Below are 26,763 nucleotides of genomic sequence, written 5' to 3'. Positions count from 1 at the left end.
CCACTCCGCCGTGTGGATTGGCTATTATTTTGGACGTCCCACAAGCAGCTGCATGCGTCTCAAAGGATCCACCGCCTAAATATTGCATAATGTAACAACTTGTCCCAGTCTTTGGCAGATTGCCCGTGTTGGTTTGCAGTTTGAAGATGTGTAATTCAAAGCAGAGCACCAACTTCAGATTAGGTGTACCCTTGCCAAGACTGAAGGTGGCCCCTGAGGAGAATCGTAGGGTCATTTGGCCTCTTCTTTTTGGATAATATGTGTTGCACCACACGTTGGTTTGTAGTATTCATAATGACAAGCTTATGAATGTCTCGGGGGGTTAAACTCAAGCATGCACACAAGAGCAATCACAGACACTTTCTGACGTGTGGGGAAAAAAATGAGTCAATCTCCTACAGTGATGTATGTTTTTTTTTTTTTTTTTCATTGCATTTTAGATGTCATGCAATGTAATGAAAAATGTAGTAAAAATATTTATATTCAACCTGTAAATTGATGTTCCATCAAAAAAAGATTTGATAGTTTGAATGTAAATATTTTAAATTAATATTGCATAAAGGCCTATTGTCACATTCCATACCATTCAATCTTTTTACAAAGTTTAAATCACTCAGGACTCTTCAAATGACTGTATCATCATATTTTTTTTGTGATGCCAAAGACCCATAGAAAAGACAGCTCACAAAGCTGGTTTTCAAAAGAAAGCCTATATGCGTATTTCTTTTTTGACTAGCCTTGCAAACCCTCTTCCACTGACAAGGAGCCGATGGCCGATCTGGAAACACTCCATGCATTTTAACTGCAGAAAGAAGCAGCAGTGCCTAAAACCTGCTGGTCTTGCAGCAGGAATCCATAAAGTGGGGACACAAAGTTGTCAAAGAACCCAACTTAGCAAGACTAATCAAAAAGAACAGAAGATCAGACAAAACTAAACAGACTGTGTATATACAGTCTAAACGCCTGATGTAACGTTCAGTTGAAGGTTGTGTGATTTCTAAACACTACTGTTTAAAATGTTGGGGTGAGAAAGATAAAAAAAAAAATTGAAATACATTTCTTATGCTCACTCAAGACTGCATTTGATTAAAAACACTTTAAATTAGTAATATGAAATATTTTTACACTTTAAAATCAGATGAATAAAATTTTCAAACTTTGAAGTTGGCTTGAAAAAGCCTTGACTGAAATGTTTTGGCAGTTTTAAAAAAACGTTGAAAGAGTAGATAGATTAGATAGATCTTGATAGCATGCCGCTAGCATGATTAGCATGTGGTTAACATTTTTCTTACATGTGTCCAGCATGATTGGCATGTTGCTATTGGCATATTACAAGCCTATGATGTGTTTAGCACGTTTTGCATAATTATCATACTGTAGATGCATCCCAAATACCATAGTTATGCACTAGTCTATGACAATTTTGTAGTATAAATATTACAAGTAGTGTGTTCAGACAGAAAATTCCAAAAATAAAAAGTGCACTTGAATTCCCCGGATAATGAACTTCAATACCGAAAAATGTGCTGTGGAATATTGAACATTTCATGCACTCAACTGTCACAGCTTTAATTGCATCGCAAAGGGGGAGGGGAATTCAGACTCCAATTATAAATGACAAAATAACCATATAAAATTATTACCCTACATGGTTGAGTCCATAGAGCATAAGTACATAGTATATAGTGTCTCGTTTGGGATGCATTTCTTGTTTTTAGCATGATTAACAAGTTGCACATTGTTACTTTGTGAGCATTGTGACTGGAGGGAATACCCATAAGCCCTTTCTCTTGAATAATTATTAAATCAATAATTACATGTATGCTCAAAAAAAAACACAGGGATTGGGATATGGAAATCATTTAGAATTATTAAAGGCTTTGAGCTCTATTTAATATTGTGATGTATGTTTACTTTATATTAAGTGGCCTTAACTACTATGTACAATGTACTCATTGTGTTGATATTGTGTTGCAATATACTTTTGCTGCTATAGGTGGGATACGGGGAAGGTTAGGTATTGGCAGGTTAGGTTTGTTGGTATTGGCAGGTTTAAAGGAACATTCCACTTTTTGAAAATAGGCTCATTTTCCAACTCCCCTAGAGTTAAACAGTTGAGTTTTACCATTTTCAAATCCATTCAGCCAATCTTCGGCTCTGGCGGTAGCACTTTTAGCTTAGCTTAGCATAGATCATTAAATATGATTAGACCATTTGCATCTCGCTCAAAAATGACCAAAGATTTTCAATATTTTCCTATTTAAAACTTGAATCTTCTGTAGTTACATTGTGTACTAAAACCAACGGAAAATGAAAAGTTGTTACTTTCTAGGCTTATATGGCTAGGAACTATACTCTCATTCCAGCAGTATAGTTCCTAGCCATATCAGCCTAGAAAATGGCAACTTTTCATTTTCCATTGATCTTAGTAAACGATGTAACTACAGAAGATTCAATTCAGATTCAAAGATTGCTACTACCAGGGCCAGAGATTGGATGAATGGATTTGAAACAGTAAAACTCAACGGTTTAACTCTAGGGGAGTTGGAAAATGAGCCTATTTTAAAAAAAAAGTGGAGTGTCCCTTTAAGGGTGGGTTAAAGTGTAAGGGATGGGTCAACAATGTAACTATAAATGTAATTCAATTAATTACATGTGTGATTACATGCAGGTATTTTTAAAATTTTAGTAAAAATGTAAAAACATGTATTTACACAATAAGTGCATTGTCCCAAATGAGTAATTTAAACGTGATTACATGGTAGTTAAGGCCACTTAATATAAAGTTGGACCGAAGTCATAGCAGGATGAAACAACACGATGGTGAGCAAATGATCACACAACCTTTATTTCAAGGGATTTAAACATTTAATCTCACTGTGATATTAGCGAGAGCTCATCTTTCCCCATGTTAAAGGAATAGCTCATCCAAAATTTAAACTTTGCTTAAATGATAATAGATCATCTTACAGATCATCTTCATGTCTTGTCAAGTGAAAAGCTGAATGTTTTTATAAACAATCTATTAAGACATTTTAACTTCAAATGGTTTCTTCAGGCTTAAATACAAAAAAAGTTGTCTCATCTCAATAAGGCGAGAAATATACACAGACCAAGAATCGTTTACAATCAAAAACAGTCCAAAACAAATAAAAAAACACACTGTGATATTTTATCACCTGTTTGAACTCATTCTGATGGCACCCATTCACTGCCACTGGAGATGATCCATTGGTGAACAAGTGATGTTCTGTAATACTACATTTTCCCAAATCTATTCCTATAAAGGAACAATTTAATTTATATATTGGATGACCTGAGGGTGAGCAAATTTACATCTGATTTTAATTTGGGGCTGAACTGTTCCTTTAACTACTGCAACTTTATCTGATGGCTTGTGGATAAAACAGACTACTGGTTTTCATATTAATTAATAGGTTTTTGGTCTTTTTTTAGCCATATCTTGTACTGTATGGGTGAACTTGGCAGTCTAGATCATCTTTGCTATGCTTCTAATTAGCTATGTTTTCTGGAAAGGCAATTTCTGTCTGGATGTTATGTAGGTTTTTCCAGCCTTTTATTTCCTGGAGAGAGTGCAACCATGTGCTGCTAAAGATCAAGAATGGGGCAGTTTTCTTTCCTACTAGATATATTCCCTCGAGGCCTAATCTTTGCCAGCAGTACTGTCTCTTGACACCCACATCAATCTGAGATCATCTGTCAATCATCTGTGATGCAATCACACATTTTCAATGATACTCTGAAATCTCATCCATCCATCCATAATGAAGAGTATTTTTAAACTATGACATGATCATGTCTGTCTATTCTTGTACCTATGGAATGAAAAAAAAGCATTTTTATCACACAGTGGATTTTATTCTTTTATAAGCATTAACTAAAATGTACTTGAAACCGCAAATTAACATATATACAGTGGTTCCATGTAAAATATATGAATGCCTATGCATTATATAAGTAAATATCAAACCAAGTACCTTTTATAAAAAACTAAAAAAAAAAACTAAAATATTACCTATACAAAAAATTGTTTTGGTTTTCTATTGTCTTCTATTGTATGGAAAATTATTACAATGGCTATTATAGGTAACTGAAACCTTCCCTTTTTGTGTAACAAAATGAATACATATATATTTTTTCTGATTACGTCAAAAACAACAATCACTGAATATTCTAATGCTGCAATTATTTTGTTTCCATCCATGTGCAGTAACTTAAACAACTTACATTTTACAGACTGCTTGTTGTAAGTTTTGCGTCACCAGAGAAAGATGCTGATGCTGTCAAAGAAGCCAAACAACAGCAGTGGTGTTCCTGTAAAATAAAATAATAATAATAAAAAAACAAACAGTGCTTTTAATGACTCAGTTGCGTAAATGATTCAATGACTTGCATATAAGAACATTTACCTACTACTTTCCTTCATAACTGAATGAGCATTTTAACCAAATCGGTTCAAAAAATGCTAAAATGACTTACTCATAGTGGTGCATCAGTGTAACCTGGAAAACAAGTAAAAGTACAAACACACTTCCAGAAAGAAACACAAACAAGTGAAGTGATATAATCAGTGAAATGTCCCAGTGCTACTGGACTGGAACCAACTTTTGTATAATTTCTAATAAAATATGAAACAATACTGTAAAATCAGTTTGAACAAAACATTGCTTCTCAAAAAAAAAAAAAAAAAAAAAAAAAAAAAAATATATATATATATATATATATATATATATATATATATATATATATATATATATATATATATATATATATATATATATATATATATATATCTGGCAGTAACCCAGCTATTGTACATCTTAATAGTACCTTTTCAGAGCCATCTACAGAAAACATATTTTTGCACATAAATTCAAGACACGGCACAGAAATGGGAAAACAACAGTTAGAAAATGTTTTCAATGTGATTTTTTAAAAACACTTTTTAAATTACTGCCATGTGCAAGACTCTATATAAGATGTGCACAATGTCAAATCTGCATGTTTACATAGAAAACAATGAAAAAGCAGCACACTGAGATCTCACAGAATCTCACAACTGATATATATATATATATATATATATATATATATGTGTGTGTGTGTGTGTGTGTGTGTGTGTGTGTGTGTGTGTGTGTGTGTTTGTAACGTCTAACAATTTTCTAAAAATAATAATAATAATAATTGAGTGTGTAATTGTGACCCTTTTTTGAATCCTCCAGTTCTGAGTATCTTTGAATTCTGAGAAAATTGTAAGACAAATAGTAATGTTTAGGTATTTGGTAAGGTTATGGTATGTAGAACATCATCATACTGAATAATGCATTAACATGTGTTTAATAAGTATTAATAAACAGCCAATATGCTAGAAATAATCATGTTAATAAACAACTAGTTCATAGTGAATAGTGATTCCTAATCTAAATATTCTTTTGAATGATTCTTTACACCAAGTAGTTTTACTCAATCTATATAAGCAGTCTCAAAAGAAATTCTACAGTAGCACACATGCAACAGATAGTGACATCTGCATTATTCACTAGGTATGATTTGCATTTTAAAAACAATAATATGACTGCGCTCTCCAAGAAAATACTTAAGAAATACAGTAGATGTATATAGAGAGCATATAAACAGAAACCAAATTAATGCACAAATTGAATGTATTATTCCATGTTTTAGTTTGACATTTAACATGCCTGCAACTCATACAGACTATTTCACAAAACTGATTTTTTGGTCTTTGTGCCTGTGCTCTCTTGGGGTTTCATGATTGGGGTTAATAGAGCACACAACAGCCAATAACTGGATGTAGTCGGGTCCTCTGAACACAGCACTCTTCCAGGAGGCTGTTGACTGGGCGAAATGTCAAGACTCCTTTCCAAACGATAAGGAATGGGGGGCCTATGAATAATTCATGGGGGGAGTTTGGTCGAACACAGTGCTGCGTCTGTTAAGCTGTCGCTTCGGCAGGCAAGAGAGAGAGAAGGGGGAGATACAACACTGTAGGAAAACACCGGAGCTAATTTGCCATCTGGACCTCATATCAGACAGCTTGACGTGTTCCTGGAGGACTCGACGCAGGGCAAACTCTTCATGTTAACCCCCTCTTGAGAAATAGCATGTTTAGCACTAATTATGACATGCCGGAATGAGGTTTGAACAGCCAGAGCTTTGTTTTTTTGGAGAGGGCAGGGTTGACACAAATCTGAGAGGCACTCCTTCAGGGTTATGAGGCCAATATTGATCTGACAGCATCTCGAAGAGGAAATACAAGGAAAGACATTTCCTTGAGCGTGCGGATGCAGCCAAGTAGCTTGAACTTTCTTTTACTAACTTGTTCACAATGACAGATTTTCATAGCTGAAGGTTGCAGTACTGCTGGTCGCTTGCAGACTATGCTGCTGGGAGTGTGGAATTGGCTGTAGATTTTGAAAACTAATCACAAATGAGAATATTGCCTACATCGTCACCAGTGCTGGCAAAAACTGCCAGCTCGTATTTAAAGGGAATGACTTACGGTGATTCTGTCACTGCAATTCATGGCCAATATGAACAGCCCCTTTAGTTCAACAAAGTTTTGAGACTCAGACTTGGCCAAATAAGCTCTAAAACAGAAACACATTTACTTTTTTCTGATTAAACAGGGAAATTCAGCTTTGCAATCACAGGAATACATTACATTTTAAAACATATTCAAATAGAAAATTGTTCTTTTAAATTGTAATAATAATTCAGAATATTTATATTAAATAAATACAGCATTGGTAAACAAAAACAACTACTTACCTTAGTTATTTCAAGGATTAATTGCGGTTATAAATATAACTTCAGAAATAATCGTAATTATTCCCAAACTTTTTTTTAATTAAAGCTTAATTGTACTGCATTACAGTTGTTTATTTTAATTGGTATGTACCAGTGAGCTACATGAAATGTTCAACTAGTGAAAAATAAACTCCATTTTTGTTTTTACAGGAAAATCCATATTGTTAAATAAAGTAATAATAAATGCATAAAAAATTAACAAGTTGATCAATACTAATTTCCTTTTGACAAATGTATATTTCTCACCATTGATTTTGACAATGTTCTCATTATAAAACAGAACTTGGTGGCGTTCAAGTTTGGTTATAAAATATAATTATTAAATTAAAATGCATATAAATAAATGACACTTTCAAGTTGCAATATTTGAAGATAGAGGGGCTGCTGGAACCTGAACAAATATCAAAACTTTGTCTTTAAACTAGGATTTAAAACATTTTTTTTTATATTCAGATCTTGAAATTTCCTTATACACTCCTATTAAATGAGAATACATACTGTATGTACACTCAAACATTTCAAACAGTGTTAGCATAGTCAGTGAGATCACTGCTCTTGTTTAAATAACGCAGTATAACAGTATGAAGTTTATTACTGTTATGAAGGGCAGGTAAACTTGATAATCTCTACAAATAAAACTGTACAGAGGTGTTTGCAGAAACGTTAAGCATAACAAATCCAGTATTAGGCAGCAAAGATAAAGGTTTTAACTCAGTCATTTTACACAAACTTTCCAAGGATATACATTAAATAACAAAGGAAAGGGCAAGTTCTGTTTTAAATCCAAGGGTATATTAACAAAGTTTGTTGTTTATGTACAGGTCCACACAAACGTCAAATGACGCTGGGCGATTCATCAAAGGCTGGATAACTTTCATTGGTATGTTCCACCGAAGGCTTCCCAAATAAACCTGACACATTCAGGTGCATTAAAGAACAAAGTGAGGCATCCAAATGTTTTAGTAAAATATGCACCTGCACCTGTCTCTCAGATGTCCGTTTGCAGTGTCTGACTGAAGACTATCCACCAGAATCCATTAAAGAAGCACTGAAAGCATGAATGGTATCATGAGAAACAAGATTGATGCAACAGATAAAATGCAGGTAGGCACAAATCCACCCGCCGGTGGATTATTTTTAGGAACAAAACAGTCCCTTCAGTGTATGGTGGGTATGTCTCCAATCCAAGCTCCAGGTAATGGTCTGGGACATGTGTATTCATTCTGCAGGAACAAACAAGAAATAAGACGATTACTACAGTACAAAAACATGAAGTTCAGCTAAGTACTGATACAGGGGTCAATGACATTATGCCTTTTTTGTAGAGATATTTCATAATTTCTAGATTAACTCTTTCCCCGCCAGCATTTTTTTTTTAAAGTTGCCAGCCACCGCCAGGGTTTTTGACGATTTTCGCTAAACTTTAATGGCCCACTGTATATTTTCTTCTATGAATATATGAACATGTTACATATCAAAATAAAGATCTGAGCCTCTGCTTTTAAACAAAAAAAAAAAACTATTTTATTTTATCTTCTTTTTTTATTGCCACCTGAACATAGATAGGTTTTGTCAAAAACACAACATTCTGGACAAAAAGCTGAGAAAAAGCCATTTTTATGAAACAAGTGCATTTTCAAGCAGAATACATTCAGATGTCGTTTTCATCATACATAAAACCTTCAAAAATATATTACAATTAAACATAAATCATTTAAAGTTCAGGCTTATGAATGATACCAGTGAGAAAAAGGAGGCCCATGAAAGTTTTCATCTCTGAAACTGTGACAGGCTTCCATGCATGACATCTAGCATGTTTTGAAGTGTCATCCATAGCCTGAATACACTGATCTGCATACAGGTTGGTCAACAATGTTCTGAATCAGTACATCAGAAATGAACAACTCTGCAAAGTCTACAGGTTGTTCTGACTCAAGAGCAGCAGCATCACCAATAGGCCCAGGATTCTCAGTGAAGGGGCTGTTTTTTGGCTGCCAGTTAATTTCATGCCACTTAGAATCATCAGGTTCAGTATCTTCAGCTGGATGGTTCACACCTGCCCTAGTTTGATCACCAGCAGCACTATGTCGATGTACTTGACGCATCCGGCCTCTGCCTCGCTGTGTTCTACCTGTAAATAATTATATGAATAATTGGAATTACTTTCAATAAAAAGACATAAATACATACACATATGAAAACATGCACACAAAAAGTGAGATGTTTCAAGTCTTTATTTGTTATACACATATACATATATTTTCTTATCTTACCTTTACACATTCTGCCACCTGGGAAAGACGACTGAGATGATCTTGGCCTTGAATGTGTCCACTCACTGTCCGAAGTATCACTGTCTGAACTGTCACTGTCCACTCTTCGACACACAGGTGAACTATGTCTTCGTCCAGATCGACGGGTGAACAAACTATCTGCTGCTCGTCCGTGACTAGAACTTTCTGTGACGACATGTGCATCTGTCTCACTGACTACTTCGTCCTAATCAGATTCAGAATGATCAAATAAGGAGCGATCGGACTCTGAGTCCATCAACACCTCCAGTACTTGATCAGCCGTATACCTCTTCATTTGTCCGTCAGATATTTTGACCTACATTTTCGCTAACATACTCCATTCATGTTAGAGACGATTGCAGTCGGTTTCTTTGATCAAAAAGTTACGTACTCTTTCAGAGCATGTGCAAGAGTCTTCCTTACCGTATACCACCTAAAACACGGATACCCGGAAAATTCTGTGTTTGGCGGGGATGTGTTTTTCATAAAAAACGGAAAATTCTGTGTTTGGCGGGGAAAGAGTTAAGAAAATAATTGTAATATTTTCTTTAATATAATTGTAATATATAATAATTGTAATATTATATATATATATATATATATATATATATATATATATATATAGTTAATTTATTTCAGTGATTCAATTCAAATTGTGAAAGTTGAGTATTAAATAAATTTAATGCGCACAGACTGAAGTCTTTGGTTCTTTAATTGTGATGGTTTTGGCTCACATTTAACAAAAACCCATCAATTCACTATCTCAACAAAATAGAATATACATTAGAATATCAGCTGCAAAGATTTCCTGAGCCTTCAAAATGGTCTCTCAGTTTGGTTCACTAGGCTACACAATTATGGGGAAGACTGCTGATCTGAAGTCACAAAGATGTATTGCCAAAGAAGTGCTTCGGTGCTTTATCAAAGCATGTTAACAGAAAGTTGAGAGGAAGGAAAAAATGTGAAAGAAAAAGATGCATAACCAACTGAGAGAGCCATAGCCTTATGAGGATTGTCAAGCAAAATCGATTCAAGAATTTGAGTGAACTTTACAAGGAATAGACTGAGGCTGGGGTCAAGGCATCAAGAGCCACCACACACAGACGTGTCAAGGAATTTGGTTACAGTTGTATTCCTCTTGTTAAGCCACTTCTGAACCACATATCAGAGGTGTCTTACTTGGGCTAAAGAGTAGAGAACTGGAGTATTGCCCAGTGGTCCAAAGTCCTCTTTTCAGATGAAAGCAAGCTTTGTATTTCACTTGGAAACCAAGGTCCTAGAGTCTGGAGGAAGGGTGGAGAAGCTCATAGTCCAAGTTGCTTGAAGTCCAGTGTTAAGTTTCCACAGTCTGTGATGATTTGGGGTGCAATGTCATCTGCTAGAGTTGGTCCATTCTGTTTTTTTTTTTTTTTTTGAAAACCAAAGTCACTGCACCCGTTTACCAAGAAATTTTGGAGCACTGCATGCTTCCTTCTGCTGACCAGCTTTTTGAAGATGCTGATTCCATTTTCCAGCAGGATCCGGCATCTGCCCACACTGCCAAAAGCACCAAAAGTTGATTAAATAACCATGGTGTTGGTGTGCTTGACTGGCCAGAAAAACTCATCAGACCTGCATTGTCAAGAGGAAAATGAGAAACAAGAGACCAAAAAATTCAGATGAGCTGAAGGTCACTGTCAAAGAAACCTGGGCTTCTATTCTAATTTGTTGAGATTGTGAATTGGCTAAAATCATCACAATTAAAAGACCCAAAGAGTTAAACTACTTCAGTCTGGGTGAACATATATATATATATATATATATATATATATATATATATATATATATATATATATATATATATATATATATATATATATGTTTATATATATGTTTATTTATTTATTTATTTATTTATTATTACCAAAATTGTTTCACGACTTTGAATTGGTTTCTGCAACAAGCACAGTACACTACTTTGTATTCAAATGCAAGGGTGGATTCCTGTTGGTTACACAACACAATATTTTTTCCCTTTTCTATTTAGGTAATAAATGTAAACATAAAAGATGTAAATGTAAGTTTCTCAGTACCACGTGAATCCAATGAGAGCACATTTCTAAAAAATTAGCTAAACTAGATTTGTTCCATTTTCTGTATCTTATTTGTCAATGACCCACAGAGCTAAATGTTAATTAAAGATCAATCTGATTATATAAAAGTGTCAGGATAATAATACAGACACACCAATTCAGCCACATGCAATTTTTGTATAAAATGAAACGGTTGCACTTTATTTTACAGTACGTGTACTAACATGTACTTATAGTGTACTTACAGTGTATTTATCTAAGAAAGTTCTGGTAATACAAGGTAACTACATGGGGTGGGGTTAGGTTTAGGGGTAGGTTCAGGGTTAGTACCTAGTTTTTACATAGTTATTGTAATTACTATAATAAGTACATAGTATGTACATGGGGAACAGGACTGTAAAATAAAGTGCTACCAATGAAACACTCATGCATGGTCAAAAAATAGTTTGTGAAGCAGTACTGGATGATTTGTCAGCTATCAGTTAAGGAAGTCAGAAATCGAAACATGGCAGCACATTGTGTGCCATCTTTGTTAAGATGTTAATTAGAGTTGAGACCACTGAATTTACTCAGCTCAAGTGACCTTGCTGTCATGAGCACTTTGTCTTAAATGGATTAAACAAACCACTGCGAATACTAATTAACAATATGTATTGAGCACAATCATCATTATCTCAATTATCCACAAGTTCAACTAAGGTTCTTTCAGAAATCATGGGAATAACAACTATACTGTCCAATGAGTCAACTTGAAGACATCTTTTCATACAAAGATTGAAGTAATTAATTGCTAAAATTAGTACAAAAAGGGATGCTGCATTTTCTGAGAATAAGAATCTTCATGGATGAAAACTTTCTATCTATGTACTGTATACACACACACACACACACATTGTAAATGGCATGTTTGTCATTTTTCTAAGGGTAAGTTGATGCAGCTTATTCCAATGGACACTTTTATTATATGAAAAGTGCAGCTTGAAAATACTGGTTTTGTAAGCCACGGGAGAAAAGTCATACACACAAAAACGATGATCACTTAAATGTTTTCTGAACAGAAAAATGGGACATAGGTTTCATAGTTTCTGCAAACAATGCGCAAGCAGCAGATTCTTCAGGAAGAAGCTCTCAGAAAGAGAGAAAAATTGCAAACGTAATGCAATCTGTTTTTTTTAGTTATACAGACAAGTTTTATGTTTAAAACCTCAGAAAACTAAAAATGGCAGATTTTACCACCATTGCAAGACTACGTTTGAGCTGCCTGAGGATGAGCTTTGATTTTCTTGAAGTCAAACTGGCTGACAGAAGCTGTACCCCAGACTTACAATTGAAATGAACTTCTGGTGAGGCTGCAAGTGTTTTCAGTGTGTTCTTTCCCTGAGATACAACAGCCAATGCAGGGCTCTAAAGGGCTCAACAGCCATTGAAAATTACTTGGGTGTGTATGTGGAAAATTATTGAGCCACACCGATAAAATTAATGGATTGATATGTCATCAAAACTCCATAATTTATCTGACCTTAAATGCAAATAATGTTTCAACTGTGCACTCTGCTCCATTTAAAACAGCATTAAGTATGTACGCTCCAATGCAAAATTTAAAGCACACTGCGTGCATATTAATTTGGGTCATGCAGATGTTGATGGGTAACCTTCCTAAAGTGTCCAGTAACTCATTAAATATTCATGAGCATAAATATTTATTAGTTAGTGAGTGGTTTTGCAAACACCTGGAAATGTGAAATCTACCACAGACAGATTGCAAAATGCATTATTGTGGACTGTAGGCCAATGATATACTTTGTTTTTGAATAATCTATCTATCTATCTATCTATCTATCTTAGTCCGCAGATTTTAATCACTTAAGAACAACAAATGCTCTTACGCAAAAAAAAAATAAAATAAATTCTGACTTAAGGGCCCTGTAATGTATGGAATAACAAAATAACAAGCACTTCAATACACTCAAGACAAGAGCTGGGAGCAGATGCACACTCTAGAATGCTAAAAACAGACTAAATAGATAAGCATAATAGATACTGTGGCAGGGGGGGCGTGGTTTAGCGAAGTCTGCAGCGGGAGAGAGAATCAGGAGACTAGCGGTAAGTGAGTGGTTTGGGCAAAAATTATCATCACCTGTTTCTCGTTCTAGTAATTGGCGTGGAGAGAGTATAAAACGCCGGGAGAAACGGATGCAAGCGAGAGAGAGACGGACTGCTGACCCGAACCGGAAGGAGTGAACCGGAAGTTTGACGGAGTGTCAGAATAAGAGTCCCCGTTTGGGTGGTTGTGATTTTCTTTGTTCTTTGTTTAGTTTTGGGTCAAATAAATACGTCAAGCAGTCCAGCCGACCCCTTTGTCCTCTTCCTTGCCACACGAACTCACTACACTGGTGGCGAAACCCGGGAAGGAAGAAGGACCGCCGCCACCATGCAAAGCCCGTCCTCCACGCCGCTTGCGGATATCATCGCTTCCCTCGCGGTCCTGCACCAAGAACAACATCAGGCCCTGCTGGACCTGAGGACCGATCAGGAGAGACGATTCCAGGCCATCGTTCAGGCCCAGCAGGAGGACCGCGAGAGGTTCCGGAGCTGGATGGATCGGGAGGTTCGCGCCGAGGCCGCCGGGCCGCCCGCCGCCCCCATGCACCTGCCGCTTCACAAGATGGGGGCCCAGGACGATCCGGAGGCCTTCCTGGAGCTCTTCGAAAAGTCGGCGGAGGCCTGCGGGTGGCCCCGCGAGCAGTGGCCGGTACGCCTAATACCCCTGCTCTCCGGTGAGGCCCAGGTGGCCGCGCAACAACTTCCGGTGGCGAACCTCCTGGTCTTTGACGACCTCAAGAGGGCCATTATCCAGCGGGTCGGCCGGTCGCCAGAGCAACATCGCCAGCGCTTCCGGTCCCTGGATTTGGGCGAGGCCGGCCGGCCCTTCGCGATGGCCCAACAGCTCCGGGACTCCTGCCGCAAGTGGCTACTGGCCGAGGGAAGTGACGTGGAGCATGTCGTCGACCTGGTGGTGCTGGAGCAGTTCATCGCTCGGCTTCCCAAGAAGACGGCCGAGTGGGTCCAGTGCCACCGCCCCACGTCGCTGGACTCGGCCATCCATCTGGCGGAGGACCACATGGTGGCGTGCCCAGGGGTCGGCGCACCCCCACCTGCTAACTCTCTCTCTCCTTCTCTCTCTCCCCCCTCTCTCTCTCGCCCTGTCCCTCTCCCTAGGTCCCGTCCACCCGGCCCTCCTCGTGTCCCGCCCCGGGGGCGGGACAGGATCGACCATGGACACTTCGGGAGCCCAAGGGCCCCGCCCAGGGGGGCAGGGATTGTGCCTGCTGGGGGGGACAGTGCTTCCTTTTCTCCACTCTCTCCGCGCCAATTCTCCAATCCACTCCCTGCCACTGGGGCGGCGGGTAGGTCTGGGCTGGCCTGTTGGCGTTGCGGGGACCCGGAGCATTTCGTGGACAGGTGTCCAGCGATGGAGGTGGGGACAATGATCCGGGTCCCGGATGTCCCACAGGTCACCCCCGGTCAGGCTGGCGAGTACCAAATACCCGTGAGTATCAAGGGGGGTACATATCCGGCCTTGGTGGATTCGGGATGTAACCAAACCTCAATCCATCAAAGCCTGATTCAACCGGGGGCATTGGATACAAGCCGCGTGGTTAAGGTGCGGTGTGTACACGGGGATGTGGTGGAGTATCCGGTTGTCCCAATTAGCATTCATTTCCGGGGACAAAAACATAGTGTAGAGGTGGCGGTTAGTCCCCACCTCCGGCATCCGGTAATTTTGGGAACGAATTGGCCTGCGTTTACGGTTTTATTGGGGTCGTTATGTGCGGATGCCTCTTGGGGAAATAAGGCACGGAAGGAGGCCGTGCGGGTACAGGTGGGAGAAACTGAGCCAGGGTCGCTGTGGTCTGCTTCAGGGGAACTGAACGAAATCGGGAGACTAATTCTCTCGGAGCGTGATGACTTTCCTCTGGAGCAGTCTCAGGATGAGACACTAAAACATGCGTTTCAACAGGTCCGCGCCATCGATGGCCAGTCTCTCCAACCTGCCCTCCCGCTCTCCTATCCGTATTTTGCCATTTTAAAAGACCGGTTGTATAGAGTGACCCAAGACGCTCGGACAAAATTGAATACAACCCAATTGTTAATTCCAAAGAGCCGCCGGGAAATGCTTTTCCAGGCGGCTCATTCTAATCCTATGGCGGGCCATTTGGGACAGGCCGCAACACTAAATCGCCTCATGGCCCGCTTCTTTTGGCCGGGCATTCATGACAACGTGCGCAGGTGGTGCGCGTCTTGTCCGGAATGTCAATTGGTAAACCCACCGGCCGCCCCAAAAGCGCCTTTGCGCCCTCTTCCCTTAATGCAGGTCCCCTTCGAGAGAATTGGCATGGACCTCATCGGGCCATTAGAGCGATCGGCACGAGGACATCGCTTTGCATTAGTCATAGTTGATTATGCAACACGATATCCTGAAGCGGTGGCCCTCCGCAACATTTCCGCTAAAAGTGTTGCGGATGCCCTGTTTCGTCTTATCTCCCGGGTGGGGGTTCCAAAAGAAATCCTCACCGATCAGGGCACGGCGTTTATGTCACGTACGCTACGCGAACTGTACGGATTGTTGGGCATTAAATCGATTCGAACTAGCGTCTATCACCCACAAACCGACGGCCTGGTCGAACGATTTAATCGCACACTTAAATCCATGATTCGTAAGTTCGTTCACGAAGACGCCAAAAATTGGGATAGGTGGCTAGAGCCCTTGTTATTTGCTGTGCGAGAGGTCCCACAAGCCTCCACGGGGTTTTCCCCCTTCGAGCTTCTCTATGGACGCCAGCCCCGGGGGGTGCTCGACGTACTGAGAGAAACTTGGGAGGAGGGACCGTCTCAGGGCAAAAACGAAATTCAGTATGTGCTGGACTTGAGAACAAAACTCCACACATTGGGGCGGCTATCCATGGAGAATTTGTTACAAGCCCAGGACCGCCAGAGCCAGCTGTATAACAGGGGAACTAGGTTACGCAAATTTGCACCGGGAGAGAAAGTACTTGTATTACTCCCAACGTCGAGCTCCAAATTAATGGCTAAGTGGCAGGGACCGTTTGAGGTCGCACGACAGGTCGGAGATCTCGATTATGAGGTAATACGGTCCGATAGGAACGGGTCCCGTCAGATATACCACCTCAACCTCCTTAAAAAATGGAATGAGGCGGAATCAGTGATGTTGGCAACGGTGATTGGCGGAGAGGATGATCTCGGGCCAGAGGCGAATATCAAACCCCAATCCCTCGCTCTGGCTCCAGGTGGAGACCACCTCTCGCCGTCCCAACTCACTGATGTAACGAAATTACAAGCAGAGTTTGCCGACGTCTTCTCGCCCCTGCCGGGCCGTACTAACCTAATTCAGCACCATATCGAGACCGAGCCGGGCGTGGTAGTTCGCAGCCGGCCGTATCGTTTACCTGAGCACAAGAAACAAGTAGTTCAGGCTGAATTGGGCGCTATGCTTGACATGGGGGTAATAGAAGAATCTAATAGTAACTGGGCGAGCCCGATAGTTTTAGTTCCGAAAACGGACGGCTCAGTCCGATTCTGTGTAGATTACCGTAAGGTGAATGCTGTGTCGAAATTCGACGCGTATCCAATGCCGCGGGTTGACGAGTTGCTTGATCGGCTAGGCACGGCTCGCTTTTATTCGACATTGGACTTAACAAAGGGCTATTGGCAGATCCCCTTGTCTCCATTGTCCAGAGAAAAGACAGCGTTCACAACGCCGTTCGGATTACACCAGTTTGTTACCCTTCCGTTTGGCTTGTTCGGGGGCCCCAGCTACCTTCCAGCGCCTCATGGATCGGATTCTACGGCCCCATGCTGCATATGCTGCTGCCTACCTAGATGATATTATTATATTTAGTAATGACTGGCAGCGGCATATGCAGCATCTGAGGGCTGTCCTGAGGTCGCTGAGGGGAGCGGGGCTCACGGCCAACCCAAAGAAGTGTGCGATTGGGCGTGTGGAAGTAAGGTATCTGGGCTTCCACTTGGGGCATGGGCAGGTGCGTCCCCAAATTGATAAGACTGCCGCTATTGCGACCTGCCCACGACCCAAGACCAAAAAGGAGGTAAGACAGTTCTTGGGGCTGGCGGGATATTATAGACGGTTTATTCCTAATTATTCGGACCTCACCAGCCCTTTGACTGACCTTACTAAAAAGGAGGTACCAGATACGGTCCAGTGGACGGAGCCGTGTCAGCAGGCCTTTACTCAGGTCAAGGCTGCTCTGTGTGGCGGGCCGCTGTTACACTCTCCTGATTTTTCTCTCCCTTTTCTGTTGCAGACAGACGCATCGGACAGGGGGCTGGGGGCAGTCCTGTCCCAGGAGATAGAGGGGGAGGAACGGCCGGTGCTGTACATTAGCCGGAAGCTCTCGAAGAGAGAGGCTAAGTACAGCACCATCGAGAAAGAGTGCCTTGCCATCAGATGGGCCGTCCTCACCCTCCGCTATTATCTCCTGGGACGGGAGTTCACCCTCTGTTCGGACCACGCTCCGCTGCAGTGGCTCCACCGCATGAAGGATACCAACGCGCGGATCACTCGTTGGTATCTAGCTCTTCAGCCTTTTAAGTTCAAGGTGATCCACAGGCCGGGTGTTCAGATGGCGGTGGCCGACTTCCTCTCCAGAAATGGGGGGGGGGGGGGGGGCTGCAGGCCGGATGGCTCCCCGGCCTGAGTCGGGCGGTGGGGGTATGTGGCAGGGGGGGCGTGGTTTAGCGAAGTCTGCAGCGGGAGAGAGAATCAGGAGACTAGCGGTAAGTGAGTGGTTTGGGCAAAAATTATCATCACCTGTTTCTCGTTCTAGTAATTGGCGTGGAGAGAGTATAAAACGCCGGGAGAAACGGATGCAAGCGAGAGAGAGACGGACTGCTGACCCGAACCGGAAGGAGTGAACCGGAAGTTTGACGGAGTGTCAGAATAAGAGTCCCCGTTTGGGTGGTTGTGATTTTCTTTGTTCTTTGTTTAGTTTTGGGTCAAATAAATACGTCAAGCAGTCCAGCCGACCCCTTTGTCCTCTTCCTTGCCACACGAACTCACTACAGATACCATTTATTTCCTTGCACTGTGCAACTGAAATCAGCATTCAATTGGCAAACTTTGGGCTTGACCTTTTAATTCAGAAGGATTGTAATGCAACATAGATGACATATCTGTTGTTGGCTGTGTTTGGAAAAGATTGTATAAGGAATAACTGAAGACAGACTGTTGAATAACTACACAAAATAATACTTGCTTGGTCAATGTCATTGTGGGTTTTGGTTCTTTTGCTGCTGCAGGCTGGCACACTAACATGGTTGAATAACTTGGCACTACTTCATTGCTGCAAATTGCTGAAAAATAATCACAGACCTTAGGAAAGTTTAACTATACTTTTTTATCATTTTGTGTTTGAGGGTTGTGCACTTTAGGCTGAACTAAGCCCACCACCCCCACCCCCCTCTGCAAGTGGCAAGTCCCCTGTGTGCCTCAGCACTAAAAGAGCCTTTCCCTGAAAGAGACATTTCTTTAAAAGAGGTTACACGGTGCGTCTTTGTTTAGACAACGGATCCTCTGTTTAAAGAGGCCGTTTCACCTGTGCATTTCTGGATGTAGTCGTTACCTGGCACCGGGTGATGCTACGATCACTGCCTCAGGTGTCTGGGCATTAAACACGTTGAGGTGGCTTTCACATATGAATCATGTTCCCATTGCGGGAAGATGACCATCTTGGAGCTGCGAGCCAGGCTCTGTTTTCTCAAAGCTCCATTGTCTCTGCTGCGATCTAGAGTTCATTGTGGTGGCTGCCCCTGCTGCTACCATGGAGCTGGGCATAGACAGGCCACCCTACCCATCCTGCCCCCCTTCAAATCTGGCAGCAAGCGGAAGAGCGAGAGGTCCCGGGACAGGTCACCCAGAGAGGGAGGAAGCTTCTCATTGATGGATGGTGAAGGCACCTCTCCTTTCCTCAGATGAGGGCCGGGTGGAGAATCTGGAAAATCTTGACATGAGAGCGGTTTTCTCTATCTCTGGGTCCCAGGAGGGCAAGGAGAGTTGCAGACGTCCCAACACCATCAACAAAGGCCCTACTCACGAACCCTCAGTCAACCTGTGGAAACAGGTAAGAATTGCACTGCACACTCAGACCCCTCTTTGGTCTGCTCACAAGCCGCCTGAGTTGGGTCCCTGCATTCCACCTCGCTGCCCCGCAGAGTGAGTCCGTCCCGGGGATTGGTTTGCAGCAATCATTCTGAAGGACACATAGTTTCATGTGTCGATCCTTTTGTGCTACAGACCATTTCTGTAGTTTGATAGGATAGGCAAATCAGTACTGTAGGTGGCACTTGGGAAAAGAACAAACTCTCCCCAATGCGGGGATCTTTTTTCTCAGTATGGAGTTGGATTCGGTGAACAGCAGCACGCCTCACAAAGGAACATGCGTGGTTGGTGTAAACCTGCTTTAATTCGTTCAAGGGCAGGACAGCAGTCCCACAGAAACTATTTTAGAGGCTCCTTGGGCATATGGGAGCACTTACACCACTAAGACTATTGCTTATGAGATTGCTTAAGAATTGATATCATAGCATGGCACTCACAGGTCCAAGTTACACCCTGGAACAGGACTCCAGGCATGCTGTGGTTCAACACAGATGTCTCCACCCCCGGCTGATGGGCACACAGTGTCGGGGGTATGGATGGGCCCCCATCTGCACTGGCATATCAACTGCCTAACAGTATAACAAGTAGCAGTATGTCTTGCCTTGGAGCATCTCAAAAGGCACTTTCGAGGCAAGGACAGACTGGTCTGAACAGACAACACAGCAACCATTGCATACATCAGTCGACAAGGTGGTCTGCGCTCCCTGAGGTCACTTCATGCCATTCACATTCCGGGCCTGCTTAACTGTATTGCTGATGAGCTGTCATGAGCTACGCTCCCGGGAAAGTGGTGACTCCATCCCCATATGGTCCATCTGATTTGGAGATGTTACGAAGCTGCTCAGGTAGACCTGTTTGCCTCTCCAGTGACCTCTCACTGACAGGTGTTCTACTCCCTGACCGAGGGAACACTTGGCATGGACACATTGGCACACAGCTGGTTGCGGGGGCCTCGCAAATATGCGTTTCTCCCAATGATCCTTCTTACACATATGCTGTGCAAGGTCAAAGAGGTCGGGGAGCAGGCTATGCTTGTGGCGCCATATTGGGCCCCTCAGACATGATTCACCAAACTAGTGCTCCTCGCAACAGTCCCTCCCCGGAAGATTCCTCTGAGGAAGGATCTACTGATTTACTGATCTACTGTGTTTTTTAAAGACAATTTTAAAACCCCAAATCATGCAGCCCTAATAAGCATTTTAAACTGCAATGTGAAACCTTTTGCATGTTTAATTCAGCAAGCACTGTTCATTTATTTACTTGCAAAAATAAAAACCGTGAAATCCAATTTCATGTTTAAACTTTTCAACGCTAGTCCACTAATAACAAAAAAAGTAACAAAAAGTCACAAATGAAGAAAAAGTGAAACACAATGCATTGTGGGATAAAGTATGGTAATTCATTTTTTTTTAAATTGTAATAATCCATAATGATTACAATCAACAAGTTTTATTAGCAATTATTAAGGTCTTTGCACTACGCATATTTCTATGACAAAGACTATTTTTTTACAGTTATATTCTTACATTGTGAGCATTTTAAGCAAATGAATGAAGTGACTGAAATTTGCTGTAGTCATTAAACTGCAATTTAATCTGAACTGACTTTTATATTACTTTTTATTAGAGGTGTAACGCAGAGATGTATAGTAACGAAGTAGAACTACTTCACTACTGTACTTAAGTACTAAAAGTCGGTATCTGTACTTTACTAGTAGAGTATTATTTTTTTCCCCTACTTCCACTTTTACTTCAGTACATATTTTCGATGAGTTTAATACTTTTACTCCGTTATTTTTGTTATGTGCTGCATCGTTACTCGTTACCCACACTACCACTGCCAGAACTGTAGATGGCAGGTTTGATGAAGCTGGCACATCATTGAACGAATCAAGCGATAAAGAAGACTGCGCGTGCTGACTGAACTGCTGTGAAGAGAGAGATGAACACCGAGCCGAGACAAATAATGACTCGTTCATGAGTCAAGAACCGGTTGCATCGGTTTCCGGATGCCCAGTTCTTTCTGACAGTTAGATTCAATAAACCGGTTGAAGAAAACAGTTCACCGGTTCTTTTGCGCTCGACGTAATGACGTCATTGGGGATGATTGCAAGCCTTCGGTTTACCTGGGCTCATAACATCAGCACAGAATCAGTTCAGAATCAATCACCAAAAGAATCAGTTCGGTCCATCGCTCTGTGTGTCGGTTTGCTTCACGCTGAATCACACATGCGCAGTATCATCAGCTCCTCGGTTCTCGAATCGGACACGAATTCGTAAATGGTTCTCGACTCGTGAACGAGTCAGTCTTTTGTTCGTTATCTGGCTCGGCTCGGTGTTCATCTTCAGTTCTCTCTTCACATCAGTTCAGACAGTGTACTGTTTGAGTAAATCGTTACCCAGGTAAACCGAAGCCCAGGTAAACCGAAGGCTTGCAATCATCGCCAATGACGTCATTACGTCGAGCGCAAAAGAACCGGTGAACTGTTTTCTTCAACCGGTTTATTGAATCGAACTGTCAGAAAGAACTACTGGTTATCCGTAAACCGATGCAACAGGTTCTTGGCTCGTGAACAATTCATTATCTGTCTCGGCTCGGTGTTCATCTCTCTCTTCACAGCAGTTCAGTCAGCACGCACAGTCTTCTTAATCGCTTGATTCGCTCAATGATGTGCCAGCTTCATCAAACCTGCCATCTACAGTTCTGGCAGTGGTAATGTGGGTAACGAGTAACGATGCAGCACATAACAAAAATAACGGAGTAAAAGTATTAAACTCATCGAAAATATGTACTGAAGTAAAAGTGGAAGTAGGGGAAAAAAATAATACTCTAGTAAAGTACAGATACCGCCTTTTAGTACTTAAGTACAGTAGTGAAGTAGTTCTACTTCGTTACTATACATCTCTGCCCTTACTGTACCGAAAATTAACCGAACCGTGACTTTAAAACCGAGGTACGTACCGAACCATGATTTTTGCGTACCATTACACCCCTTCATTTTATTATTTCAGCACACGATACAGCACAAATTACAGACTTCAATATGGAAAAATTAATTGTTCAGTTTATCAAAGACACAGTCAACAAATGAATCAAATATTAACATAGTTATTGTTTACTAATGCATAGTATACATGCTTCACAATGCAGAAATAATAATAGCAGTACGGTAGCACGCGACTGGAAACATATGTACTGTTATGATAGCAGTAACAATGACAGCACAGTCCTGTCATTACTGACAACAGACCAGTCACCAATCCAAAATTACGCGGCAAAGATGCGATAAATCAGACAAGGTGAAAGACATTTAACACGGAGATGAGCATGACTGGAAATTCCAACAAAGAGACACACAGAAACCCCCTGTGGTAATGCTGACTTAACTAATTAGTGTGCTAATAAGTTTTGCCTGGCTGAACCCTCAGCACCTCCAATTATCCCAACACATGCGGTTTAAGCCAAGTTAAATAATGGATGATCACTTAAACTTCCACTTTGTAGGCCAGGGTGATTAACTAGACTGCGTTTAGTCTTTATTTAGGAAAATAAAATTACCTCACTTCCTCATGGGCAGAGCAGTAATTAGATCATATTAGTGAGGTTTAATTAGGAGCAGAAATATGTAGTAATAAGCTTGTATTGTGTCAGGAGTATGAAGCGCTAAGTGAGACATATGTCAGACTAAACCTGTCAGTAAAACCTTGCTGTTTCTCAACTAGTTTCCAGCCCAAGGCTCCAATTATACCATTGTGTCTCATAAACAACGGGAGGTCAGCTGCTGTGTACAGGGTCTCCTGCTTCCCTTTTTCGCAAACATGAAATAGTGAGCAAATGAGAGAAGTTTTAGAATGAGGAGAAAGGTTGCCTTTGAAAAGTGCTCCAACCTTACAGTGAGTTTTGCTCTTGTTGAACTGATGCCTTTGAACTGAGGCTCTGATGACTGGATGTGTGATCATTTGTTGATTTTTCAAATAGATGTGTAGGTTTTATGTATGTGACTTGTCAGAAAAACTTAAAATCCTGAAACTTGAATAAGTATCATTTCAATCAAAGAGTCAGGTTGAGCCAGTTACATTCAAATTGTTTAATTCAAGAAGTAAAATCACTTTAACAATGTAGTTAATAAACATAACTAAGACACTGTTTTACTAAATGTAATTGTAAATTTATATGGTCCAATAAAAGTATAAAATACATAGTAATACACAGCAATAATTATTTACATATATAAGTAAAAATTTCAATAAGACAATTAGGTAAATATAACGGGCATTGTTATTTTAGTATTATTTAATACAACTTTGGTATTTATTGCTATTTTGAATTAGCTTTTTTTTGGTTTTACATATAATAATTTTATTTGCTTTTTGTCAATATACTTATCTATTTTGTATTACATTTAATCATTTTATGTACTTTTGTTATGTATGTTATTTAATAAAAAAGTGACAAAATTTGCTAATTAAGCCCACATTTCTAATTTATATATATATTAGTTATTTATTTATATTATTCATTATATTTTATTATATGATATTGGTTTGAGACTAAGAGCATTTTATTTAGTGGATAACTTTGCAGCAGTATTTTATTTCTTATTCTTTTTTTATTTGATATATATTTTATTAAAAAGTATATTAAAAAAGTGTATAGTAATAAACAACCTGCAGTTTAATGTTTGCATTTCTTTCCCTTACTGTACCGAAAATTAACCGAACCGTGACTTTAAAACCGAGGTACGTACCGAACCGTGATTTTTGCGTACCGTTACACCCCTAATATATATATATATATATATATATATATATATATATATATATATATATATATATATATATATATATATATATATATATATATAGCTACTGGAAATTACTTCAGTTTAGTTCTAAAAGTTTTAGTTTAGTTTAGTTAATAACACCAAATCAAGTGGCGCCTTGCATGAACATTTCTTAATGATCAAATAAATTATTTGAGAGCTGAATTAGCCTACTGAATTACTGAAATTTTTAATTGATTTGTTGAAATGATTGACTAAAATGGACCGAAATTACCAACTCTAAACAGCATTTTGGCTACTAAAGTTTAAATCAGTAAAATAATATGTAATCATATTTACATTACACATTAAACTTGTTTTTAATCAATGCATTTAAAATAAATCGTAGAAATTAATCAAACTTACCAACTGATTGATTGATTGATTTTTTTTTACCAATTAAGTTTAAGGATCATAAAGTTAATCTAATTAAACTCTCTTTATGTATTTACGAGCTTTATTATTGACTCAAAGTTTTGAAAAGATTAGTTCCTAATAATTATCAGAAATGAATCAAACTTTTGGACACTGAAGTTTAAATCAGGAAGAATAATGAAACTAATCAAATCAATCTCTCTTTAAGAAACTTAATGGCCAAATATATGAATATATCCTGAATTTTCAGTTGATCACTCACAGCCCTATAGTGTCTTATAAGAGGGAGAAATTGTTCAGTCTTCGTTCTGCTCTTGTGCCCTTGGACTCATTCACTATCTATGACAAATCACATTACACAGGGCATTTCCACTCTCTGATCTCTCTGATCCAAGGACAGCAGCGGTCGGTTTGAACCCTGGGGCTGTGTTTATATATTTTTGCATTATTGAGCTCATTACTGCTGGGCCACATCTGAGCGCACTGGCACATTATTCACCAGAAGACGGATATCGCTAATCTTTCTTTCCTAATCTTGAGAAATGCAATATTGAAATTCAGTAGAGAGTGTTATTATGATATCAACTGGACACATTTTCTTCCACTAATAATAGTGATGCTAATAAGTTGAATTATGTGTCATGGTTTCCATCAAATGCTATTTTCTTGGTCAGCTGCATCATGGAACAATCTTATTTTACAGTGGTAGGGGATTCTCAAATTACCCTGCTCTGATAATAACATGCAGACTAGTGTGCTTTTCTACAAATCTTGCCATAATGTTATATATTTTAATGTGTTAAAATATTGGGGACAGTATTTGTGTCTCTGAGCAATCCAACATTTTTCAATACATGAAAAAAAAGCCTTTCTTCAGCTCCTTTCTTGAACTTATTTTAAATCACTTATCTGAAAATACTTTCTGACTGAACATTCTTGACCAGATTGACTGGAGACCAAATCAAAAGCAATACTTGCTGCACGTACTGTATCAAAGAGAATAAAAGGCATAAAATCTGACTTCGAGAACAGTAATTGGCTTTCCCAAATTAAAACCTTCAGATAAACATTAAAGTAAAATACAGCTGAACGACTCTCACAAATACACATATACAGTAATGAACCCCTAAAGACCAATGTCATACAGCTACGGAAAGAGTGTGGATTATTTCCAATTAGTCTTTTCAACTGTGTTTGAATCACATTCAGTGTGAGAAGAGCCGGAAAAAGAAACTATTTCATAAAAAGTACTTCTGTCCCTTTTGGCACAATATGAAAAGAGGTAGAGAGAGAGAGAGAGAGAATGTGGATTGTTTCATTTCACTGGACTGCAGCCTCCATATGTGAAACATGCATACATGCACCCACGGGCAATAAAAAAAGCATCTCTTCAACCATCTTTTCACCGCTCATCAGCCTTAAATAATTCAATGATTTGTGAAAAAAGTTGATAAAATGTAGCTCTATGACTAATATAATCTTATGACTAATAATAATCATATAATATATGACTAATAATCTTTTTTTTTTTCAACTAAAGAAATAACTATACATTTCCTAAAATTCATTTGTTCTTTATGTTAAGCTATATGAAATAAGTAAATAAAAGATGAATCTATAAATCTATTAAATATATTAAAGAAATAAAATAAAATAAAAATTGCAAGTTGTATGTTGACTGAATCAAGGAATATAGACTATGGAATATGTTCAGTTCAAAGGTTCTTGTTTTAGTTGTCATTCAATGGGACATGTGTTTGTTTGTAAAAACTGAATCTTGTCCATGAGAATGATGCACAGATCAGCTGATTTGTACTCTGTACTCAAGACAAAAGCTGAGACTTTTACATGGTAGAGCAACCACTCCACACAATTTCAATTGCACTAAAGTAAACCCAAGTCTACAGAGATTAGAGATATTTTTCACTCTCTCTGTATTCAATCCTCGCACGTTCACTGAAGCTCTTTGGTAAGGATTAAAGCCCTGTTTACACCAAGAATGATAACTATAAAGATAACGATGTTAGCGTCCACACCAGTGAACGATGTCGTCTGTTTATTCTAAGTGCTCGCTCATCTGCCGCTTTAAATTCTTGAGCTCGTTACAGCAGGATAGATTCTGACTGGCTGTCAGCGGTAATGTTTACATGAACA

General features: G+C 39.8%; 2 protein-coding genes across 3 annotated transcripts in view; one reads left to right on the top strand and one right to left on the bottom strand.

The window, feature by feature from the left end:
• Positions 1-6,901: 6,901 nt before the first annotated feature.
• LOC113109716 (leucine-rich repeat transmembrane neuronal protein 4-like) overlaps positions 6,902-26,763 on the bottom strand; it is a 53,477-nt gene continuing 33,615 nt past the window's right edge. The window contains exon 3 of one of the 2 annotated variants that reach the window (XM_026273460.1): positions 6,902-8,072. In XM_026273460.1, the coding sequence (XP_026129245.1) occupies positions 8,007-8,072 (66 nt within the window). In that variant the 3' untranslated portion in view covers positions 6,902-8,006. The remainder of the gene's footprint in view (positions 8,073-26,763) is intronic. The other variant, XR_003293006.1, reaches the window with a different exon arrangement.
• Positions 13,299-18,543, top strand: LOC113109717 (uncharacterized). The gene is made up of 2 exons (XM_026273461.1): positions 13,299-14,765; positions 18,082-18,543. Exons 1-2 carry the CDS (start codon positions 13,647-13,649, stop codon positions 18,082-18,084), a joined length of 1,122 nt encoding a protein of 373 aa, XP_026129246.1. The 5' UTR covers positions 13,299-13,646; the 3' UTR covers positions 18,085-18,543.

This window comes from Carassius auratus, chromosome 10 (genome assembly GCF_003368295.1).
Source record: "Carassius auratus strain Wakin chromosome 10, ASM336829v1, whole genome shotgun sequence".
NCBI lineage: Eukaryota > Metazoa > Chordata > Actinopteri > Cypriniformes > Cyprinidae > Carassius > Carassius auratus.
Note: the sequence above shows the minus strand (reverse complement) of the source record. Positions and strands in the feature narration are given on the sequence as shown.

What these genes read in the sequence shown, in the direction of transcription:
- LOC113109717 (XM_026273461.1), top strand. Translation starts at nt 13,647, where the DNA reads ATGCAAAGCCCGTCCTCCACGCCGCTTGCGGATATCATCGCTTCCCTC.